We start from the raw sequence: 20,804 nt of genomic DNA, 5'->3' as shown, positions 1-20,804 counted from the left end.
CCATGTTGATTGCACTAGCCACAACAGCCAAGATGTGGAGGCGACCTGGGTGTTCATTAACGAAGAAGCGGTTAAAGAAAAGTGGAATATACATGCAACGGAGTAGAATTCAGCCTTAGCAAAGTAGGAAATCCCGCCATATGCAACAACATGGGGGGTTGGTGAAGGCTTTCACTAGAGATAGGGGTGGAGAAGGAAGCTTCTTAGGGTAGTTCAAGGAGGTAGAAAGCAACATCACAGTTTGGCCACATCTCCTTCCTGTAGGAAATACAAAAGAGACACAAAGAGAAGAGAGAAAGAAAATATGGCAAACATTCGAATGCCATCTTTGCTGACTGGACCTGTAACCTGTGCTGGATGCTCTACTGACATTTCTCATTTCACCCTCAGAATAACCTCTGAAGAGGTCATTGTAGTTCCCATTTTACAGACAAGATCTCTGGGCTGGTAGGGCCTGGGTCAGATGGTTATTCATGAGCTGATAAGGAGAATCTCAGGCCACCACAGTGGGTGCTCTCAGGACCATTCTAAGGCTTTCTGGCTAGGAGTCCAGGGGAACATCACCTGGGGCTAGGGAAGAGCTTTTGGAACCAGGAGCTCCAAAGGCTGGGATTGCCCAAGAGGACAAGGGGGGAGGTGTGTGTTGGGCACCTGGCAGTAGGGTGATTCCAGAGGCATGCACTCTGGCTTGCCAAATGTCTCGGAGGGCCTGGGCTCCACAGGCCCTCTGCTATGGAGAGCTTTCTCAGCCCTTTCCACCTACTACATGATTCTAGGAATCTTCTTCTGTGGAAGCAGGGCTTTGGGAATCTGCTGGGCTGAGGAGGTAGTCCCCATCCAGCCCATGCCACTAGCGACAGCTCCAGAGTTTTGCTCTCACCAGCACCCCCATGCTTCTGCTCTGTAAAGACGTCATATTTACCTTCTTGCCCCTCCTACTCTAGGAACCACACTCACACATGCACACAGGAAGGCTTTGCGCAGCATTGAAATTGATCAAGCCTGAGTACCATAGAACAAGGGTCCTATCTGCTAGAGTTTGGCTGTACCTTGACCTCAGATATCTGCCATTCAGAATGGAATGCCAGGCACTGGATCAGAACAACCATAAGCTTAGGCATCTGCTTCTCCCTCTTTCTCCACCTCCATGTCAAGGGCATCCCCTCACTACAAATTGGGCCTGGGTTGGAAATATAAGGCCGAGGGCAGGGAATTGGGAAGCCCCTTCCACCCCATCTGATTTCAGACCTGCCTCCTCAATGCCCCATGTTTGAGCCAGCTATATTTAGCAAGCTCAATTCAGTAACTAGAGCAACTGGTCTAGCGCCCTCCCCTTCCAAGGACTCTGAAGGGACCAGTTTCTCACACCTTTTAATCGTCTTCCATTTCTCCAGGCAACCAACACAAAAGGCCTGGACCAGGTGGTAGAGATGCTGGGGCTCCTACACAGAGGCTCTATTTTCTGTCTTGCATTCTTCCAGGCTGGGTAATTATGGATCTGTCCTCAGAGGAATTCTGTTTCTTAGCATCTACTGCTAGAAAGCCCATTTATGTCAGTCTAGCCTCACCACATCTATCAGTGTTACACTGCAGAGGACTGTATCACTGACATGGCGTCTGCCTGTGGTCTAATGTGAATGCATTCCCATGCACACGCCAGTGTGCAGTGTGTGTGCACGTGAGTGGGTGTGCATATTGGTTTGTGAATAGAGCACTCCTTGATCAATCAGTCTTTATTGCATGCCCAGTTTGTGCCAAGCCAAGGTGTTATAAAGTGCACAGTAGTGAAGAGGAGGGGCAGAATCACTGCACATGTGCAGTTTTCATTGTGGTGGAATCAGTAAACCAACGATAAGATCATTTGAGGTAGTGAGGAATGCTGATGGAATTACAGCAGATCGATGCCTAGTAAATGGAGGGTGGGTGAGGGTGGGGGTGGCCACGGTGGCTACTTTAGATGGGGTTGTCAGACAAGGCCCAACTGAGGAGACAGGATAAGCTGGAGGTGGAGCCTTCCCGGCAGAGGAAACAGCAAAGTCAGAAGCCTTGTGGGGAATGGGCTTGGTGTGTTTGTAGCTGGAGAGAAGAGGGTGGGGGTGGGGAAAGATTGGCAGGAGCTGAGGTCAGAAATAGAGATGTCTGCAGGGCTCAGGGAGTCAGAACTCAATTCCCTCCTGTGTCGCTTACTAGCTGTGTGACTTTAAGGGAGTTACCGAACCTCTCTGGGCCTCTGAGGGGTAATGACCGTACTTCCTTTAGAGAGCATTATGGCGATGACGGAATGGGTTCACATATGTAAGGGGCTTAGAACAATAGCTGGCATATACATCAGCTGTGTTTTTTTAAAAACAAACAAACAAACACTATTTTTAAAAATAAGGCTGTTGTGATCAGCCTTATTGTTATTACAAGAAAGGAGCTTAAATTTGAAGAAGAGTCCATTTGTCTGTTGGAGCAAGTGCTGGAAATTATCAGAGACCTGAATTTTACTCCCTGGTGTGTCTTCAAGTCTCTAGGTGTCCAGTTCCTTTAAGGCATTACCAAGACAGTCCTGTGAGACCCTAATTTAGTGTCCAGCACAGGAGTTGTCTCCTAAGGGTGGGGGTCTTAATTAGTGAGTGGGGTCCTTACCCAGAAAGAGTGAGTTCCAAACTCATCCAGAAAAGCAGCCTAGGAAGCTAAAGTTCAAATGACTCATCTGTTCACTTCCAGCAGGGAAAGAAGGTGAGTGAAGCGGGGAGAGGGAGGGAAACATGGGGCTGGAAGAGACAGGACCGCGCGACTGTGCTGCCCAGAGCCTTTTCTCTTGGCTTCGGCCTCGTACAACTGTGGGGATGGCTGGTGAGGATGAAGGCTGGAGGGCACAGGGTCTAGTAGGTGCTGGTTTGGGGCAGCTTCTGCCTCATTTTTTTCATCAGTCATCAATGAAGAAGTCAGTTGAGATAACTGATAAGATATTTCTTAGTTAACCCCACTCAAAACATCCACTGGAGGCTGGGCTGGTTAGTGAGTTAGGGGATAAAAGGAAAACATTTGGAGATGAAGACCTTTTGAGCACAACACACCTTGCATTTTTGGATTGTGGTAGCCTTGGGAATAAAGTGTTTGGTTTCCCCTTTGCAAGCTGGAGGTGCAGAAGGAGATGGTGTCTGTGGTCCTCCAAGCTGGATTGCCATCAGACCCCTGAGTGTGTAGCCAGCAGGCTTGGCGAGGATTTCCATCTGACATCCCTGCCCCTCTCCCGAACTACACGGAGAGGGGCACTGACAAGTTCTGCATATTTACAAGCACACATCCATCCCCTACAAGGCATGGGCTTCTGAAAATTTACAGAGAAATCACATTTTTGTAAATCAAATTCCATTTTCAATGCACTTTGGTTTCTTATTACTGAAAGAATCCCTGTTGCAAATCCTTTTGTGAAGCAAATATCTCTTCCCCCATAAATATCTCCTTCATATTTAGGCTCTGTTTTTAAATTATTTATTTGAGACAGAGTCTTGCTCTGTCATCCAGGCTGGAGTGCAGTGGCGCGATCTCAGCTCACTACAACCTCTGCCTCCCGGGTTCAAGCGATTCTCCTGCCTCAGTCCCCCAAGTAAATGGGACTCTAGGTGTGCACCACCACCCCCAGCTAATTTTTGTATTTTTAGTAGAGACAGGGTTTCACCATGTTGGCTAAGATGGTCTCAATCTCTTAACCTCGTGATTCACCCACCTTGGCCTCTCAAAAGTGCTGGGATTACAGGCGTGAGCCACTGCGCCCGGCCTACTTCGGCTCTTAAAGTATGGGAGCCCCTGTCTGTTCAAGTGGGGGTGTGTGTGTGTGTGTGAGAGAGAAAGGGCTTGTGTGTCAGTGTGTACGTGTGTGTGAGAGTGTGTGTGTGAGAATGTGTGAGTGTGAGTATATGGTCAGTGTGAGAGTGTGAATGTGTGTGAGGGAGAATGAGAGTGTGTCAGTGTGCACGTATGTGTGGGAGTGTGTATCCGTGTGCATGTGTGTGTGTCAGTGTGTATATGTGTGCCAGCATGTGTCACTGCATATGCATATGTGTGTCAGTGTGTGTATGTGTGCCTGTGTGGGTGTCAGTGCGTACATCTGAGTGTGAGAGGGTGTGTGAGGAAGAATGTGTCAGTGTGTGTCTGTTGTCAGTATGTATCAGTGTGTGTGTATGTGTGAGGCTATGTGAATGTGAGCATGTGTCAGTGCATATTTGTGTGTCAGTGTGTATGTGTGTCACTGTATGTGTGTATGTGTGTCAGTGCACGTGTCAGTGTGCATGTGTTTGTGTTAGTGTGTCAGTGTAACTGAATGTGTGTGTGTCAGTGCATATGTATGTGTGTGTCAGTGTACGAGTTTGTCAGTGTGTGTCAGTGTGTGTGTCTCAGTGTATATGTGGGTGTGCATCTGTGTGTCTGTGTAAGAGTGTGTCAGTACATATGTATGTCAGTGTGAATGTATACGCAAGAGCAATTGTGTGTCAGTGTGTGTCGGTGTGCATGAGTGTGTGTCAGTCCACATGTATATATAAGTGTGTCAGTGTGCATGTGTGAGTGTGTTGGTGTGTATGCAAGAGTGTGTGTGTATGTGTGAGTGTGTCAGTGTGCATGTGTGTTGAGTGTGTCTGTGCATGTGTGTGTCAGTGTGAGTGCGAGAGTGGGTATGTGTGTCAGTGTGTACATGTGAGTGTGAGAGTGTCTGCATTTGCATTCACTCTGGCACATGAAAGGGTTTTTGAATGTACGACGCTTTTCTCCTCTCCCTGCCTTGCTGTGATATGCTGCGGGAGAGAGACACTGTCAAAGCCCAGGGCTGACCCGGCGTGGTTCAGCCCTCCATCTGGGCACGCCATCCTTCGTTCCTGGCCTCTGACTGCTGCTCCTTGTGGGAGTTGTCCCGGGGGCCACGTTAGAAGCAGGCACAGAGGAAACAGAATCATTTCAGGAAAATGGAAATTGTGCCTGCCTCTTGGATTGGGCCAGGGAAGGGGAGGCAGATGTGAGAGTGTAGAAGGGGCTGACTGGGGATTCTTCCGGAATTCATTCATGAGATTGCATTCTACAATCAATTATTCATCAGAGAAGATCCAGGGAACCACTGTTGTTTGCTTTCTGCCTGTCTGAAGGATGAGGACTGTCTCCTTAACAGTTGTCGATTTAACTGCTGGGGAGAGTGGCTTGACTTCCCCTGGAAAATGTGTGGCATCTCCCTCGGCACTGACACTTGTCTCACTGCCCACCCACACCACTGAGCTCTGCGTGGGGAAGGGTCCTCATCAGTCTCCAGCCTTCTGCAGGCTGGTGCAGGGGCCAGCCAAAGAGCCTCTGGAAAGACTCCTTCATCACTTATTAATGGTCCCCAGCCTTGTCCCTGAAATAATTAGTGTCGGGCTATTTTCCTGTCACGCAGTTAATTGCCATCTGTACTGCTTAACATGCCAGGGCACTGGGTAGCAATCTGGGGGCCCGTGGAGGGCTGTGGGGATGGGGCCTGAGTCATGGTGTTGGCTACCACAGCCGGGGTGGGAGCGGGAGAGAGGGAGCTTTCAGTGGGGTTTGGGAGGTGCCGGGGGCTCTGGGCAGCTTCATCCCTCAGTTCACAGTCAAAGTGTTAAGAACCAGCTTCTGCCCTGGGAGGAGGAGAGGGAGGGAGCTGAGGTCCTGGAAGAAAGCAAGGTTCTCACCACAACAGACACCCACAGGATGCTTAGGAACCAGACTGTCTCAGGAACATCCGGATTCAGGATCTGAAGCCCTGTGTACTAGCCCTCTGTCTGGTTCCCTAGAAGCAGGGTTTGAGAGGATATTCCAGCATGTGGTTTGTTGAGTGAGTGCTTGCAGAGAAGCTGGGAGGGATTGTAGGGCATGATGGAGCAGCAGAAGGGTCCAGACAAAGATGCCACTTCAGGGGAGGTCTAGCTGGGCCAAACCCACAGGGGCTTTGGGGCATGTACAGCGCATGGAGTTTGTTCTACCTGAAGACAAGAGGGCAGTGTTTCTGTCGCTACAGCAGTCAGGCCTTAGCTAAAGGTTATTCCCAGGGAAGGGGCTATGGTAGAGGGCTTAACCTCCAAAGCATCTCCCAGGGAAGTGGCTCCTGCTGGCTAAGGCGATGTGGAGGAGAAGGGTATAGTTATGAGCTATTAGCAGCCAACACTGCAGCAGCCTGGAGTGAGTGCCCAGTTGGTAAAGGACATCTAGGTGGGGCACAAACAGCCTCTGATCTCCCCTTCCTAGCTGCTCTGAGGCTCTGTTTCCTTCCACGTCAAAGGGGGTTCAACAGCCTTCCCTTGCTCTATTGCAATGCAGAAGGGTAACAAACTGAGAGGGTGGGGCAAGGATCTTGTAACTGTAGTGTGCTGTATAAATGCCAGCTAGTATCACTACACTTATTCCCATGCCGTTTAGTGGAAGAAATGCCCACATTTCACTTTACATGGAGCACAAACCACAGATGCTTGGCTGGATTTTTTAAGGCTTCTCTCCCCAACGCCCCTCTCCCCTGGCCTGGGGTCCTTCCATTACACAAATGTGCTTTTGACATGTCATATTCTCTGGGATAACTTAGAAAGGACGTGGAGGGGATTAATTTTCAGTTATGGGTCATGAGAGCTAGAGTGAGACTCCTTTTTAGGTGCTCTTAGACTAGAGCGGGAAGATGGGTAAGGGGACAGCCTGAGGGCCAAGCACAGGGCACTGCAGGAGGGCCTCTTCCCATCCTCATCCATTTTGTAACCGCCCTCAACCCCCAGAGGGAACAATGAGTACCGAGGAAGGACCCCTCCCCAACCCTGCTGAGCCCCTTTCCTATCCCCCACCCCTTCCCCCAGCACATAGGAAAAAGGGGGGCTCCCACCAAAGGCAGCCCCTGTAGGTTGAGCAACGTTGATCCTGGCCAGGCCGCCCCTGAGAGGAGAGGAAATTGCTGGGGAGGCAGTGGAGAAGGTTGGAGGAGAGCTCTCCGCAGTGATAGGCCTGTGGGGAGGAGGGGAGGAAGGAGGCAGTGTCAGCAAGCCTCTGACTGGCCGAGGCTGAGAGTGCCGGACACAGCCACAGTGCCAGGTCAGAACCACTGACCTGCTGGGCTGACCTGCTGTTTATTAGGCCTTCAATACGGGGAACACAGTGACACTGGAGTGCTGCTTTCTTCCTCAAGGAAAGGACTGTGGTGTTTGAGCCAGATCCTCGCGCCCGCCCCCTCTGCCCTCCCCCCGTGTTGAGCCCTGTGTCCCTGGGCTTGTTGTGCCTGGGTGTCCGAGGAAGACATTTTCTTACCTGCCCTTTCTGGTGGGGAAGGGTTTCGGGTCCACCCCTAGGACACAGCATACAGGCCTGGTCCTCTCTCAAACTGAGAACATCCAGAAAATGACTGGGATTGGGAAAAAATGCATTTTGGTGGTCAGTGGCCAGAATGTGGGATTATTTCTGGGGAAACGACTAGGTTTTACTTTACAGGTCACACACCTGTCTCTTGAGGGCCAGGACACACTGTACCCTCATCCCAGGAATCAGACCCCTGCCCAGAGTGGAGGGCCCTGGACACTCAACAAGGACACGTCTGATCCACAACATCTTTGATCTCACCGCTGTTAGCTCAGCATAAAGCAGGAAGGAGAAGTGGGCTTGGCAGAGCCTCTGCCTTCAGGGTCTGGAGTCTAGGTTTACTCATGGGAATCACGTGGGGGATCTGGTCTAAGGTGGTTTGGGTAAGGAAGACAGTGCAAAGCTCACCAAAATGGTCAAGGAAGGCTGCATAGAGGAGGTAAGGCTTGAAAGAAACGCAAAGTTTGAATTGGGAGGGAAGAAGAGAGAGTGTGTGTAAGGGGAACGTTTGTGTCAGCTAAAGTGTGGAGGCAAGAAGAAGAGAGGGCAGCCTGGCTGGGAGAAAATCATTCCAGAATAAACGATGATGATGATGATGCTAATCATTATCATTATCAGAGCTAATATTAATTGACCACCTACTGTGTGCCAGGCACCATTCTCAGAGCTTTACAGATTAGCTTATTTAATCCTTACACTTCCATGAGGTAGATACTATTATCATTTCTGATTTTACATGGTTTTTGTGTTGCTATAAAGGAATACCTGAGGCTGAGTAATTTATTTAAAAACAAAAAAGGTTTAATCTGCTCACAGTTCTGTAGGCTGCACAGGAAGCATGGCCCAGTATCTGCTCCTGATGAGATCTCAGGAAGCTTTTACTCTTGGTGGAAGATGAAGCAGGAACAGGTGTGTCACACGGCGAGCGAGGGAGCGAGAGAGAAGGGGGAGGTCCCACGTGCTATTAAACAACCAGATCTCGCAAGCACTCAGAACGAGTACTCACTCACTACCACAAGAAGGGCACCAGGCCATTCATGAGAGATCCGCCCCCATGACCCAAACACCTCCCACCAGGCCCCACCGCCAACATTGGGGATCCCATTTCACCATGAGATATGGAGGGGACAAACATCCAAACCATATCATGGGAAGAAACTAAGGCCCAGAGCGGATAATTAATGGGCACAAGGTCACAGAGCCAGTGAGTGGCCAAACCGGGATTTGAACCTGAACAGCCTGGCCCTGGGGCTTCTGCTGCTATCTGATAGACCTTTCTAGATCAGCTGGCACACACTGAGCCCTTACGATGTGTCAGGCACCATTCTGAGCCTTTTATTCATGGAGTCTTCATTATTAATTCCATTTTACAGATAAGAAAACTGAGACACAGAAAAGTCACACAAGATTATTGAGGTCAACACAGAGAACAGTGGAACCGGCACCTGACCTCAGGCAGGTGGAGCCTTCGTGACCACACCACATGGCCACAAGGAGTGGGCAGGGAAGACAGTGGTAAGTGGAAGCCATGGACATTGTACTCAGGCCTGTGGACATGCCCCCAGGCATGGGGAACTCTGGCGGGTTTTGATCGCCAGCAGGGAGCAGGGACATGGGGAGGAGGCACACAGCCAGGGCGGGTGCCAACAGCCACGGAAGAGCCGTCTGAGGCTGGTATTGGGGTTGGGGGAGGGCTTGCCTCCTCTGTGGCTCCTGTGGCCTAGTTTCCTGGCGGCCGCCAGGTAGTGGGACCTGGCAAGCGGGTTATAAATATCCTGGACTGACAGCAAGGCCTTCACTCTGACACTGATGCGGATTAAGCTGAATGTGCAGCTCAAGGTCATTGGCATGGCTGTAGCTTTGCTTTGGGAGAGGTCTAGTTGAGACGATGCTAAGCAGGGGACAGCAGGGAGGCTGGGGGCTGAGCCCCTAGGTCCAGCTCAGCACAGACAGTAGCTTTTCCTCTCGTGTGACCTGAGTGCTTCACTTCTGCCCTTACCACGTCTCTCGCCCCAGCCTCCTCTGTCCTCCCCAAGCCTGTCCTCCGCGGGTTTTCCCAGCCCACTCAAGCCAGAAGTCAGTGGTGGGGGATGTGCTTCAGCCTTCTGCTTCAGCCACCCCTCCTCCCTCAGCACCTATTTCTGCCCACGTTTCCAGAGGAGAGTTGGACAGTGACTCTGGGTTGACTCAGCAAAGCTGTAGCTCCCTGAGGACTGTGTGTGTGCGTGTGTCCGTGTCCACTCTGCTTATAAAGAAAGATACTTAGAAATCTCAGAACCTCACAGCTGGACGAGACCCCCAGGTGAATGTACTCTGGGAATGTGGCTCACAGACATTCTGTGTTCACAGCTAGAGCACAGGCATCTGAGTCCCAAGCCAGCCTCCAGCGGAGCCAGCCTTTGGATTGGTTCCATCCCAAAAAGGCCCCAGGAAGGCCCGGGAGCTATGCTGGGGTTAGGAGGACCTTAGCTGAAGGAGCTGGGTGTGGGCTGGGGAATGGAGGGGGCCAGTCCTCCACCTGGCGAAGGGACAGAGGCTGTGTGGGGCGATGCAGCAGAGGCAGGAGTCAGCACCAGCTTGGGTGGGGCTACAGCGGGCCGGGACTGCGGGCCAGCTGGGGTCTGAGTGAGTTCTGGGCTGTGCTGGGTATTGTCTACCAGCACTTAGCATTGTTTCATACCCTTTATGTTCCTTCTGTATCACAGGGGCTAGCAGGACAAAAATGACATTTCCCAGAGTTTCTTGCTGTTTGGATCTGGCTGCAGTTTCGGTTTTGCCAACAAGAGGCATTTCCATGAGCTATGGACAGTGGCAAAGAGCAGAGGCGTTCCTCTGCAGTGTGTTGGACGGTCCGCGGGCTCCTGCCAACGTGAGGATTTGCAGCAACTGGTATATCCACAGTCTTGTCACCAGCTTCCTGAATGCAGGGCAGCTGGAGCCACACCAGTGGTCCTTGCAGGGGCAGCAGCTGTCTCCTGGTCTCAGGCTCACAGCTGTGGGGATGTGACCTTAAGCCTAAAGGCTAGCAGTGGTCCTGACCTTCATTTGTCTAGGACCTCTGATCACTCTGTAAGTCACTATTTCCCTCATTAAATCTCTTTCTGCTGGATCCTTTGGGTGTTTCTGCTTTCTACACAGAATGCTGATTGATATATAGGACACAGCTGGGACAGGTGGATGCTGGGCTGAACAAAGGAGGAGCCTGGGCCTGATTCAGAGGCCAAAGAAGACTCTGACCCTGGTGGCTGTGATGAGGATGTGATGTGGTTGAGAAAAACTGCCAGCTTCAGGGGCAGAGGCTCTCAGGATAGGCAGGGACAAACCATCAGCTGGGCTTCAGTGACCCGCTGTGGATGCCGGAGGGGAGCATTGCAGAAATCCCAGCAGGTCCTTTCAAAGGTGACCTAGAACTGCCCCTGTTCAGAAACCAAGGGCTGCTCCCCTGCAGAGAGTTGAAGGAGATGGGTAAACAAATCCAGGCCACCGCTCACCCAGAGCCTGGGGTCCAGCTGGGTCAGCCTGTGGGGCCAATTCTAGTACATCCAGGGGAGGCCAGATGAGCAGTCCCTTTAAAGGAGGCCAAGTGGAAAAGTGCAGTGTCAAGAATTTCCTGGGGAAAGTGCCCAGGCTGCCTTGGCCCTGTGGGGTGCATCTCCACCATCGCCCAGCCCCCAGAGCAGTTCACCCTGAAAAGAGGAGATGCTGCAGCAACCCAGAGGGGCTCCAAGATGAGGGCCCAGGCCTTGGTCCTGGAGCGCTTGCCCAGCTGAGCCCTGCACCCAAGAGAAAGGAGAGGCTGAGGCTGCTGCAAAGGTGCCAAGTTCCTGCTGGACCTACATCTGAGCACCACACATTCCCCCTACAGAAAGATTAAAATAAAAGAGACTATCTGCAGCTCAACGACTGGGGGTAATGGAATTAGGCGTGATCTGTGCTGTACCTGGCTCTTAGCTCCTGACTGCATCTGACTGGCAGAGGCATCATTTGCTGAGTATCGTTGCATGCCCAGTGACATACAGGCACTACCCCATTTAATCTTAAGAGGAATTATCATCATCCCACTGGTCTAAATGAGGAAACTGAAACTCAGAGAGGTTGAGGAAGTTGGGACAATCACAGAGCTAGTTAGTGGAGGAGCTGGGATTTGAACTCAGTCTGCCTAGTTTGGAACCACAGGTCCAACCCCTCAGTGTACTGCCAAAAGGAGCAGGGGGCCTTCTGGGTCCCCTCCTTGAGAGTGTGGGAGCCCAAGTCAGCACCACCTCTGACCTTCCTTCAGCTTCCCACCCACTCTCCCCTCCCCAGCTTCCTCCCCAGCCACCCTTCTGACCTGCGCCTCGCTGATGAGGAGTTAATGTAGAAACAGAGGGCTTCGCTCTTCTCTTCTGGCCTAGCTTGATGGGTGCTGGGCATTTTTTAATCCTTCTTTCCTTTATTTCAGTTTAAGCTGGTAATTGTCATGCTGCTCCCATATCATCCACTGACATTTAAGTCCCAGCTCTTTCTAAATAAGGAGCGGATTGGCCTCAGCTTGCGCCCTGGGGAGAGAGAGTGTCAGGCCTTCCCGGCAGTATGAGGGGCACCGTCCCTGGCTCTTGGACTTCCTTGAATCAACGAGGAGAGGAAAGGCTCCTAGCTGTGGCATTTCTCAGGTTTTAGAGACTCAGAGCCGCACCCAGTGGATGCGGAATGATCTGAAGGGGAAGCGTGGCTACTCTGGTCCTGATTAACTCTCAACTTAGAATTTCACCCTTCCAGCCCACTTTTGTCTTGGAGGTTGCAAACTGGGACCCATAACCAAATGTTTTGTTTTGCCAACGTACTGTTTAACAATTTCAAATACACTGTTCTCAAATTCTCTCCAGTCCTCATCACTCCCTATGGTTCTAGCTTGCTAACTTGCGAATAGTGCCATCTCCAAACTTCTTTCTTATATATGCAAGTAGCCTGGGAAAGGTAGAACTTATGAATCACACCTCATGGGAATTAATTTATTTACAGCCACCCTCACAAGACTCCCATTGACTGAAGCTCTTGGGGGTTGGGGGTGGGCGGTGGTCATTTTGGACTACAGCAGGGCAGCAGGAAGGGGAGGTGAGACCTAGGCGAGGAGAGGTGGGAGATTCGTGGCTAAGGTCACCAGTTTTCCAGGCTGGCTTCCATAGGACAGCTGCCAGCCACCACTTTTTAAGCATCCACCATAAGCCCAGAATTGTACTGGATGCTTTGGAGACATCATCTAAACCCATTCTCTGAGGTGGGGCTATTATCCTGAATAAGAAAAACAAATTTTATTTCTCGACACCAACTACCTCAATACTTTTGACCACCAACTGTGTAGGGAGTGTTTTTCCCCACACCAAGTAATTCTCTAATTTTCAGTGAACAGTGATTTGGTGTCCTGCAATTTAACTCCATTCTGACGCTAACTTCCTAGAGTTAGTGCAGACTTCACAGCTTAAAAGACTCTGTCCCACAAGACTGCCCCCACTCCAGACTCCAATCACAAGTCCAGGCTGCCATCTGTGCTTCTGACCAACTGGCTATAAATCAGAGGTTCCTAAGACCCTCTCCTCATGTTCAATTATTTGCTAGAACAGCTCACAGAACTCGGGAAAGCAGCTTACTTACTTCACCACCAGTTTATTATGAAAGGACACCACTCAGGAGCAGCCAGAAGGAAGAGATGCACAGGGGAAGGTATGTGGGTGGGGTGGGGCACACATGCTCCCAGCACCTCGATGTGTTCGCAACCTGGAAGCTCTCCAAACTTCATCTTTTTGGGTGTTTTGCTCCATTATGTGGGCATGATTGATCACCTCATTGGCCGTTGATGATTAAATCAATCTCCAGCCCCTCTCCCCTTCTGCGAAGTGAGGCTGAACATTTCAACCCTCTGATCATGTGGTTGGTTCCCCTGGCAACCAGTCCCCCAATCCCAGGCTATCCAGGAGCCCCCAGACACCAGTCATTTCATTAGCATACACAAAGACTTGTCACTTCTGGAGATCCCACGGGTTTTAGGAGCTGCATGCCAAGAAACTAGGGATAAGACCAAAATATATATATATATATTTCTACTATATCTCAATATCATATATCTTCACATCACAGATGGGAAAACTGAGGCTCATAGAAGTGCAGTCTCTTGCCCAAGTCCTCACAGTGGACGAGAGGCCACAGGGGTCTTGCAGATACCCAGAGTCACTATGCAGCATTGCGGTCATGTGTCATCTTTGTATGGCATTGTCTCTTTCACTAATTTATCAAACGTAGATGTATTGAATGTCGGCTGCTTGCCAGGATGCAGGCTGGATAGAGACCCTGCCCCGATCCATTCCCTGGCTGGCAAGAGAAGCAAGACAAGCAAGCAGGAAACTTTCATCCCGAAAAGGGTGATGCTGGAGTACCCACCACCACCACCACCAAAAACCACCACCACCATTTCCTGAGGGCTCGCCATGCACCAGGCTGTCAGGAGGCTTTGCAGGTATGAACCCTCTTGACAGCCCGACCAAGTAGGCACTGTCACGGTTCTCCATTGTAGACAAGCACTAAATGGGTCTCAGAGAGGTTAAGTAATATGTCCAGTGCTAGACAGTTTCTGCCTAATAGGGAGGAATGAAGTGCTACAGGAGCATGAGAGACGGAGCGGCTGCCTAGAGAATCCCACTCACTGCTTACAGCAAGCCCACAGGCGACATGCATTACCTGGGACCAGGAGCAGGTAAGTGACTTGCCCAAGGCCCCTCAGCTAGTAGAGAGTGGAGCTGGTTTCAACCCAGATGCTCTATTTCTGAGACTTTGTTCATCCCTTTACCTGTGTTGCCCTGGAAAGACTCGCTAGCTGAGAGAGAGGAGGTGAAGTGAAAGGCTTTAAAAAGGAGGCACCTTACAAATTCTCAGCTCTGCTCTCATAACTTGGTTTATGAAGCCCTGGGCTGCTGACTCCAGTGGGTTGAAGAGGGCTTTGCCGGCAGCCTCTGTCCCCGTTTGAGATGTGCGCACTGTCTCTGACTGACACCGCCTAAGCCTCTCAATCCCCAAGAGTGATTCCGTCTCATGGATGAGAGCCTCCAACATCTGTACCTGTCCGGTGACAAATCCAGACACGCACTCCCTGTCTGGTTAGAGATGCATCAGCCCCGATTAGGCTCATGAACCTGCCTGCTGCGTGTGGATCCCTTTAGCCAAAAGCCACAAAGATAAATGGAACTCAGGTGTCATTCTCACCAGGAGGTTGCCTGGGCATGTGTGGGGAAGGATCTAGAGTAGGGGGCTATGGGTGGTGGTGTGGGGGAGATGGACCCCACCTCTGTGATGCTGGGGTGGAATGAATGACTGACAGCCCAGCCCGGGACAAGGCAAGGGGGTTGCCTTACCCTCAAACCCCCATTCCCTACCAGGTGCTTGATATTTCAGCACGAGTATTTTTCACCTCTAGAGATCCAGGAGGGAGTGTTCTTGTCTTTACGGCCTTGGCAGGATGGGAACACAGGCAGTGGGTGAACAGAAATACCCTCGGTGAGCAGGTTGGTTGGAACATCTGCACAGCCAGGCTGCCCTGCCTCGCACCTTCAGATCCGATTTCATTTCCTCACTTTGCATCCCTTTTTAATCAGCAGACACACCTGGAAAGGGATGTTCCTGCTGTCCCCCCAGCTTTGTTAGCCCTCCTCCAGCAGTTCTGTACAGTTCCCTGGCAGAAGGTGGGCTGCAGGTAAGAAAATGCCAAGGGTATATCTCACCTGCTTACCAATGGGGCTCTGCTGTGCTTGGATTCAGCCACCTCATCCTCAATGCCTGCCTCACCCTGCCTGGATACATGAGCCCCCAGTTCCCCCCAGGGAGACAACATGCCCTCCATGGTAGCTGCCAATGAGATAGACATCTCCACATCCACCACCATCAGTGTAGTCCTACAGGCAGGTGCCCCTCACTGCCTAGAGAACACCAGCAAGCTTTCTGGCCACCCACGTCTCTTGGACACCACTCCCCTGTTGGAGAATTTCCCACTCTGAGTCCTGCCTCTTGGAGTGAGAAACCAGAGACTCTTCTTTCCCAGTGTCTCTTGTAGCTATGACAAGGGCATGGACATGGACTCTGCCAATGGGACCCACCAGTAGAGGCTTCAGCCTGAGACAGGCAAGCAGTAGCCAATGCCATGCAGTAGCTATTTCCTGGTGAAGGCAGGGGCAGAGGCGTCTGGCTTTGGAAGCAGCAGAGATGGAGGCACCAGGATCCAGAACCCTGTATCAGCAGTGGGAGCTCTGAGGCATGTGCCAGCCCACGGCAGCTCTGAGGTCTGTAGGAGAAGAGACTGGGGTTGGTTTGGGCATTTTTCCTGACCGGGTAGCTGCTCCCAAAGTCTGAGTCTGTCTCCCACAAAAGATTTAACATCTTCATTTTCTATTTAAGCTAGCCAGAGTAGATTTGCAAACACCCTGACTGGTACAGCACTCCCTGAAGTAAGCATGGGGTCTTTGTCAATAACTCAGGGGTGTTTGTGAGTTAGTGTGGTCTGTACATGTGTGCACACACAGAGGTGAATAAGACTCCTGCCCTCAGGGAGCTTACAAGCTTCCAAAAGATAATGGTAATAAAGATGATGATGAAAATAATAACAATAACAACCATGAAACTGTATCTCAATTAGAAGGAAGAGTGGGCAAAGCAGGAGGAGGTAGATGGACATGACTTATAATCAACAAGAAAGAACTCAGCAGGACTCTGCCCCAGGCCACCTGCAGGGCTCCAGTAGGGAAACGAAAGGGAGGAGAAGTGAGCATGGCGGAGATGCAGTCATGAGAGGGACAGAAGACAGTCAGGTCTGCCGCCTGCTCTTCCCGTCCTGAGTCAGGTCTGGACCCTGCAGCTGACACAGCCACTCCTGCTGCCTGCAGAGCCGCCCCCGCAGGTTCTCCTGCACCTGTCCAGCCTCCTGAGCAGGGAACAGAGCAGGGAGCCAGCAGACTGCCCCAACCCAGGAATCTGGGACTCAGGGCCCAGGACACTCAGGAAACTCTGTTGCCATTCTCCACGATGCTCAGGTAGCCACTGTCAGTCAGTCTCCTCAAGGGCTTCCCACCTAAGCACCATGCCTGTCCTCACGGGCTCTGCCAGCTCTGAAACACTCTGCCTCTCTCTGCCCTTGCCACCCCAACCTCCACGGTTCCCCTCTTCTGTCTCTCTCTTCCTTCACCTCCCTCTCTCCCACCTCCCCTGCATCTTCCCCCACTTTCTTCCCTCTCTGCCTGTCTTTCCCCTTCCTCAGTCACTTCTCTGCCGCCTACTCTCCTCTCCACTTCCACACCAAAACCTCACCTCCAGCCCTCCCCAGCAATGCCTTTCCCAGAGCCCCTCCCTGGCCACACCTCTCGCTTCCCTCTCCTGTCCTCCAGCTCCATGGACTCTAGAACTGCCAGCAGCTTGTCCCTGACACCCAGTTCCCCTTGCAGGCACCATCCACAGTCCTCCGAGGATGTATCCAATCTCTCCCATGTCCTGGGGCACAGGACAGGAGGGACACTAAGAGGGAAGGAAGAGATGGGGACAGTGGAGACTGGGATAATCAATTTCAGGCCTCCAGGAGCCAGAACACTCTTCTCCTGTAAGACAGGGCACAGGGGACTCCAGGAGAGCCAGGAGAGCGCTAAGATGACCCGTGGGAAAAGCCTCTGGCTTTGTGGGCAGGTGTTGGGAGGGGGGGTGTCTGCCTCTCTTTTCATTTCTCTGTTCTCTGCCTCCATCTCTGGGTTTCTCTAATTCCACTTCTTGGTCTCTTTGTGTCTCCAGCTCTGCGATGGTAAAGTGGGAGTTGGAATAACTTCTCAGCATTAACCATGGTTTCTGCGTGGGGGACGTTACCTTAATTGAGTCTCAGCTTGTTCATAGCCACTCGGTTACCATAAATAATGGATGTCCAAATGGACTGTAAACTGGAAAGGCTGAGCAATGCCGCACAATGCAATGGCCACTGGCTTCAGCCTTCTACAGGGAGCTTCGCCTCTCTCTTAATAATGCATGGTCCACACCCACCACAGCCAGACACCCAGCGACTCCCAATGAGAAACTTGTTATGCTGTGCTACAGGAAGGAATCAGGAACTTGCCCACCCTCTGATCTTCTCAGGGGAGGGCAGCAAGAGCCACATAGAGGTGTCAAGACCTCAGGTCTTGTGGGAAAATGAACCTACCTACAATGTCACTGAACATGAAAATGACCTGCATCCTCCCTCCTATGTGTACCGGCAGATGGTCTTTTGGTTTCTGGCTTTAATCCTGGGGTACAAATCCTGTAGCCGTCTGCTCACCAGATCCCTGGAGACTGCACCGTTCTCTGTGTATAGAGCAAGCTGCTGGTTAGAGGATCTGAAGCTATTTAATGCACTTGCACTGTTTGCAGAACCTCCCTCTGTTTGTAGAGCCTGCCAATGCAGAATGATGGCTGTTGGCAGACTCTGATGCTGTTGTCTACTTCTGCCCCCAAGACTGACTCACAGTCAATGCCCTTGTTCATACATGTAGGGCTTCCCCTGGTCCCATATCTTAGCTCCCACTTGGTGCCCCCATCCTTCTGGCTGCTGTGCCTGCCCCAGGGTCTTCAACTCTGACTCATTGACCTCCCATGCCAGAGGTATTCCCCATCCACTATCCCCCATGTCACATCTGTGTTCACAAATGCCTTCTAATCATGGATCCTGAAAATTAGCCTAGGACCTAAAGGTGTCTAGTGTGGGGGTGTAAGGATGCTCCTGGAAGGACCTTGTGCTGCTCAACAATGCCTACTGGTTGTGCCAGGGGTTTGCTTTTAAAGCTCCAGACAAACTCAAGACATTAATAAGACTCAGTGTCCATTTTATTCTAACACATTCTTGTTGGTTTTGTTTTGCATGCCTGTGGGGTGGATGATTGGAAGCAAGCTGTGGTTGTTTAGTGGTTTTTAACTTTAATAGCTTTGGTAATGTAGCTAAAGTCTGTTCAACTTTTGTTGCTACTGTTACCCAAATGCTTCAGGCAAATCATGACCAGGTCATCTGATTATTTCTCTAACAGGCCAGGCTTAAAGCTTGCGGATAGTTGGAATATTGGAGGGCCTTTGCGGGGCGGGGGGCTGCAGGGGATGGCCCCTCTGTGGCTAGAGCCAAGAGTGATTACAAAGCTGTACCTCCCCATAGGACAGCCTTCCTTAATTTCTTTTTAGGAAACTCATTTCGTCATAGACAGGCTTGAAACGGCCAGTGATGCTATTAATTACAACTAGCAGATAAGAAGGCGTTCTCACAAACATTGTATGGGATGTTTGTGAAATAGGCAAGAAAAAACAACTTCAGAAATGTTCAGTGACTTCTCCATAGGGAAGACCTCAAGTCTACTGACTCCAAATTCAATGTTCCCTGTGTAGTTCTATGCTAGGAGTTCTTGACCGAGGTTCTAAAGAAAACTGCAGCTTCTGCAGAAGTTTCTGTTCACTATTAGAATTTATTTGCAAAATACCGCATTGCAGATGTGTGTACACTTTCTCCTGGGGAGAGGGTCTACTGCTTTCCCAAGATGCTCAAAAGGGGCACAGAGGAGTTAGAGACCACCGTGCATGTGTGCAGGAGTCAGAGACCACCGTGCGCATGCGGGGGAGCCAGCCCACTGTGCATGTGCTTTGTGCGGAGGAGTCAGAGATCACCGCGAGCGTGCGGGGAAGCCAGAGACCACAGTGCATGTGCTTTGTGCGGGGGAGTCAGAGACCACCGTGCATGTGCTTTGTGCGGAGGTCAGAGACCACAGTGCATGTGCTTCGTGTGGGGGTCAGAGACCACCGTGCATGTGTGGAGGAGTCAGAGACCACCGTGCGCATGCGGGGGAGTCAGACCATCGTGCATGTGCTTTGTGCAGAGGAGTCAGAGACCAGCCTGCGTGCGTGCGGGGGAGTCAGAGACCACCGTGCCTGTGCTTCATGCGGAGGAGTCAGAGACCACCATGCATGTGCTTCGTGCGGGGGTCAGAGACCACCGTGCATGTGCTTCGTGCGGGAGAGTCAGAGACCACTGTGCATGTGCTTCGTGCAGGGGTCAGAGACCACCGTGCATGTGCTTCGTGTGGGGGAGTCGGAGATCACTGCGCATGTTATGCCTTGTCCCCCATACTCAGATCCATGAAACCAGTGCCCTCTGATGCTCATTCACTTCATTCAACAAATGCCTATTGAGTGCCATGAAGTGCCAGGCACTGTCTCAGGCCCTGGGGAAACAGATGAGCAGCATAGACGTGGTACTTGGCCTCATGTAGTTTTCATTCTCATTGAGGAAGAGATAGGCGAGACTTCACTTAAAGTAAATGGAAAGGGAAGTGTTGGGTTATGAGAAGTGCTATGAGGAAAATAAATGGGGGAGCCACTGAAATTTCTGCAGCTGGGTCTGGTATGGGACTGGCGAGTAAGGATGGACCACTATTCTGTCATCCTGAAATACTGGAGAGTCTGTAATGCTCTTTAATTTGGGGTTCACTCACTCGGTTATTTAAGAGAGACCTTTCCACTCCTGGCATCTACAACCTGAAAACTCCACTCCTCCTGTCCCTTTGAGAAAGGGTTATATCCCTTTTCAATCCTTAAATTTCTTTCCCAGCATCATATTCTACGAATAAAGACATTTTGGCTGAAGCAAGCCAGACCCCTTCGTCCTGCCCACCTGCCACCTCTGCCCCTCAGCCCAGCACCCCATCCCCCTACTCACCAGCTCCATGCTTTAGAAAGCTCCAGCAGGCTGGCCCATTTCCCCTTCACAGCTGAGCATGTAACCAAAATTGGCTGTTGTAATGGCAAACTAAATGATGCCCTAATACCCAGATCAATCATCCTGTGAAATAACTCATTATTCAGGCTCCAATTGCAGGGGATGGAATTAAAACAAGAACAGTTCAACAAGGAACTGCAGCGGCAGGTAGTGTCCGGGAGGTGCCGGGTAGGGTAGAGGGGAAAGGCATGGAGAAGGAGGGGGCTGGGCTTTGGGGAGGGGCCATCAATTGAAGACAACTCCCCTTTCCTTGAGAGGAGAAGAGGCCAGAATGGGGCTACACATCTGCAGGAAAAGCAGGCACAGCCAGCAACAAGCTACAGGGTTCCAATCGGAATCACTTTGTTCTGGTCAAAACACAGGCTCTGAGCAGACAGCAAGCCACAATGACAAGAGCCCTGACCAACACTCCCTAGGAGGAGGCTTTGTTCTCAGAGAATGGCCTCGGTCCTCTAAAGATCTTTCCACAGAGAACAATGAAAATGGCCTTTATGCACACAGGAGTGAGAGGAGGGAGAAAGACAGCTGACTCCTCAGGGGTGGTGGAAGGGTCACAGGCAAGACTAACAGTGCCAAAGACCTCCTCTGGGGACCCCAGGCATGTGGAGGGTGGGGCAGGGGTAGAGCAGGTCAAAAGGAGCTGCAGAAAAACAAGTAGTATTGTCTGAGTAGCTCTCCTCTTCCAACAGCATTC

The 20,804-nt window shown here is 51.2% G+C and overlaps 1 protein-coding gene across 1 annotated transcript in view; it reads right to left on the bottom strand.

The window, feature by feature from the left end:
- Positions 1 to 20,242, bottom strand: part of TDRG1 (testis development related 1) — a 44,878-nt gene extending 24,636 nt beyond the window's left edge. Inside the window, 2 exon segments of the mRNA XM_025383758.1 lie at positions 17,519 to 17,661; positions 20,051 to 20,242. Coding sequence (XP_025239543.1) covers positions 17,519 to 17,552 — 34 coding nt within the window. The 5' untranslated portion in view covers positions 17,553 to 17,661; positions 20,051 to 20,242.
- Positions 20,243 to 20,804: the final 562 nt, after the last annotated feature.

Source organism: Theropithecus gelada, chromosome 4 (assembly GCF_003255815.1).
Source record: "Theropithecus gelada isolate Dixy chromosome 4, Tgel_1.0, whole genome shotgun sequence".
Lineage (NCBI taxonomy): Eukaryota > Metazoa > Chordata > Mammalia > Primates > Cercopithecidae > Theropithecus > Theropithecus gelada.
This window is presented reverse-complemented; position numbering and strand designations above follow the sequence as displayed.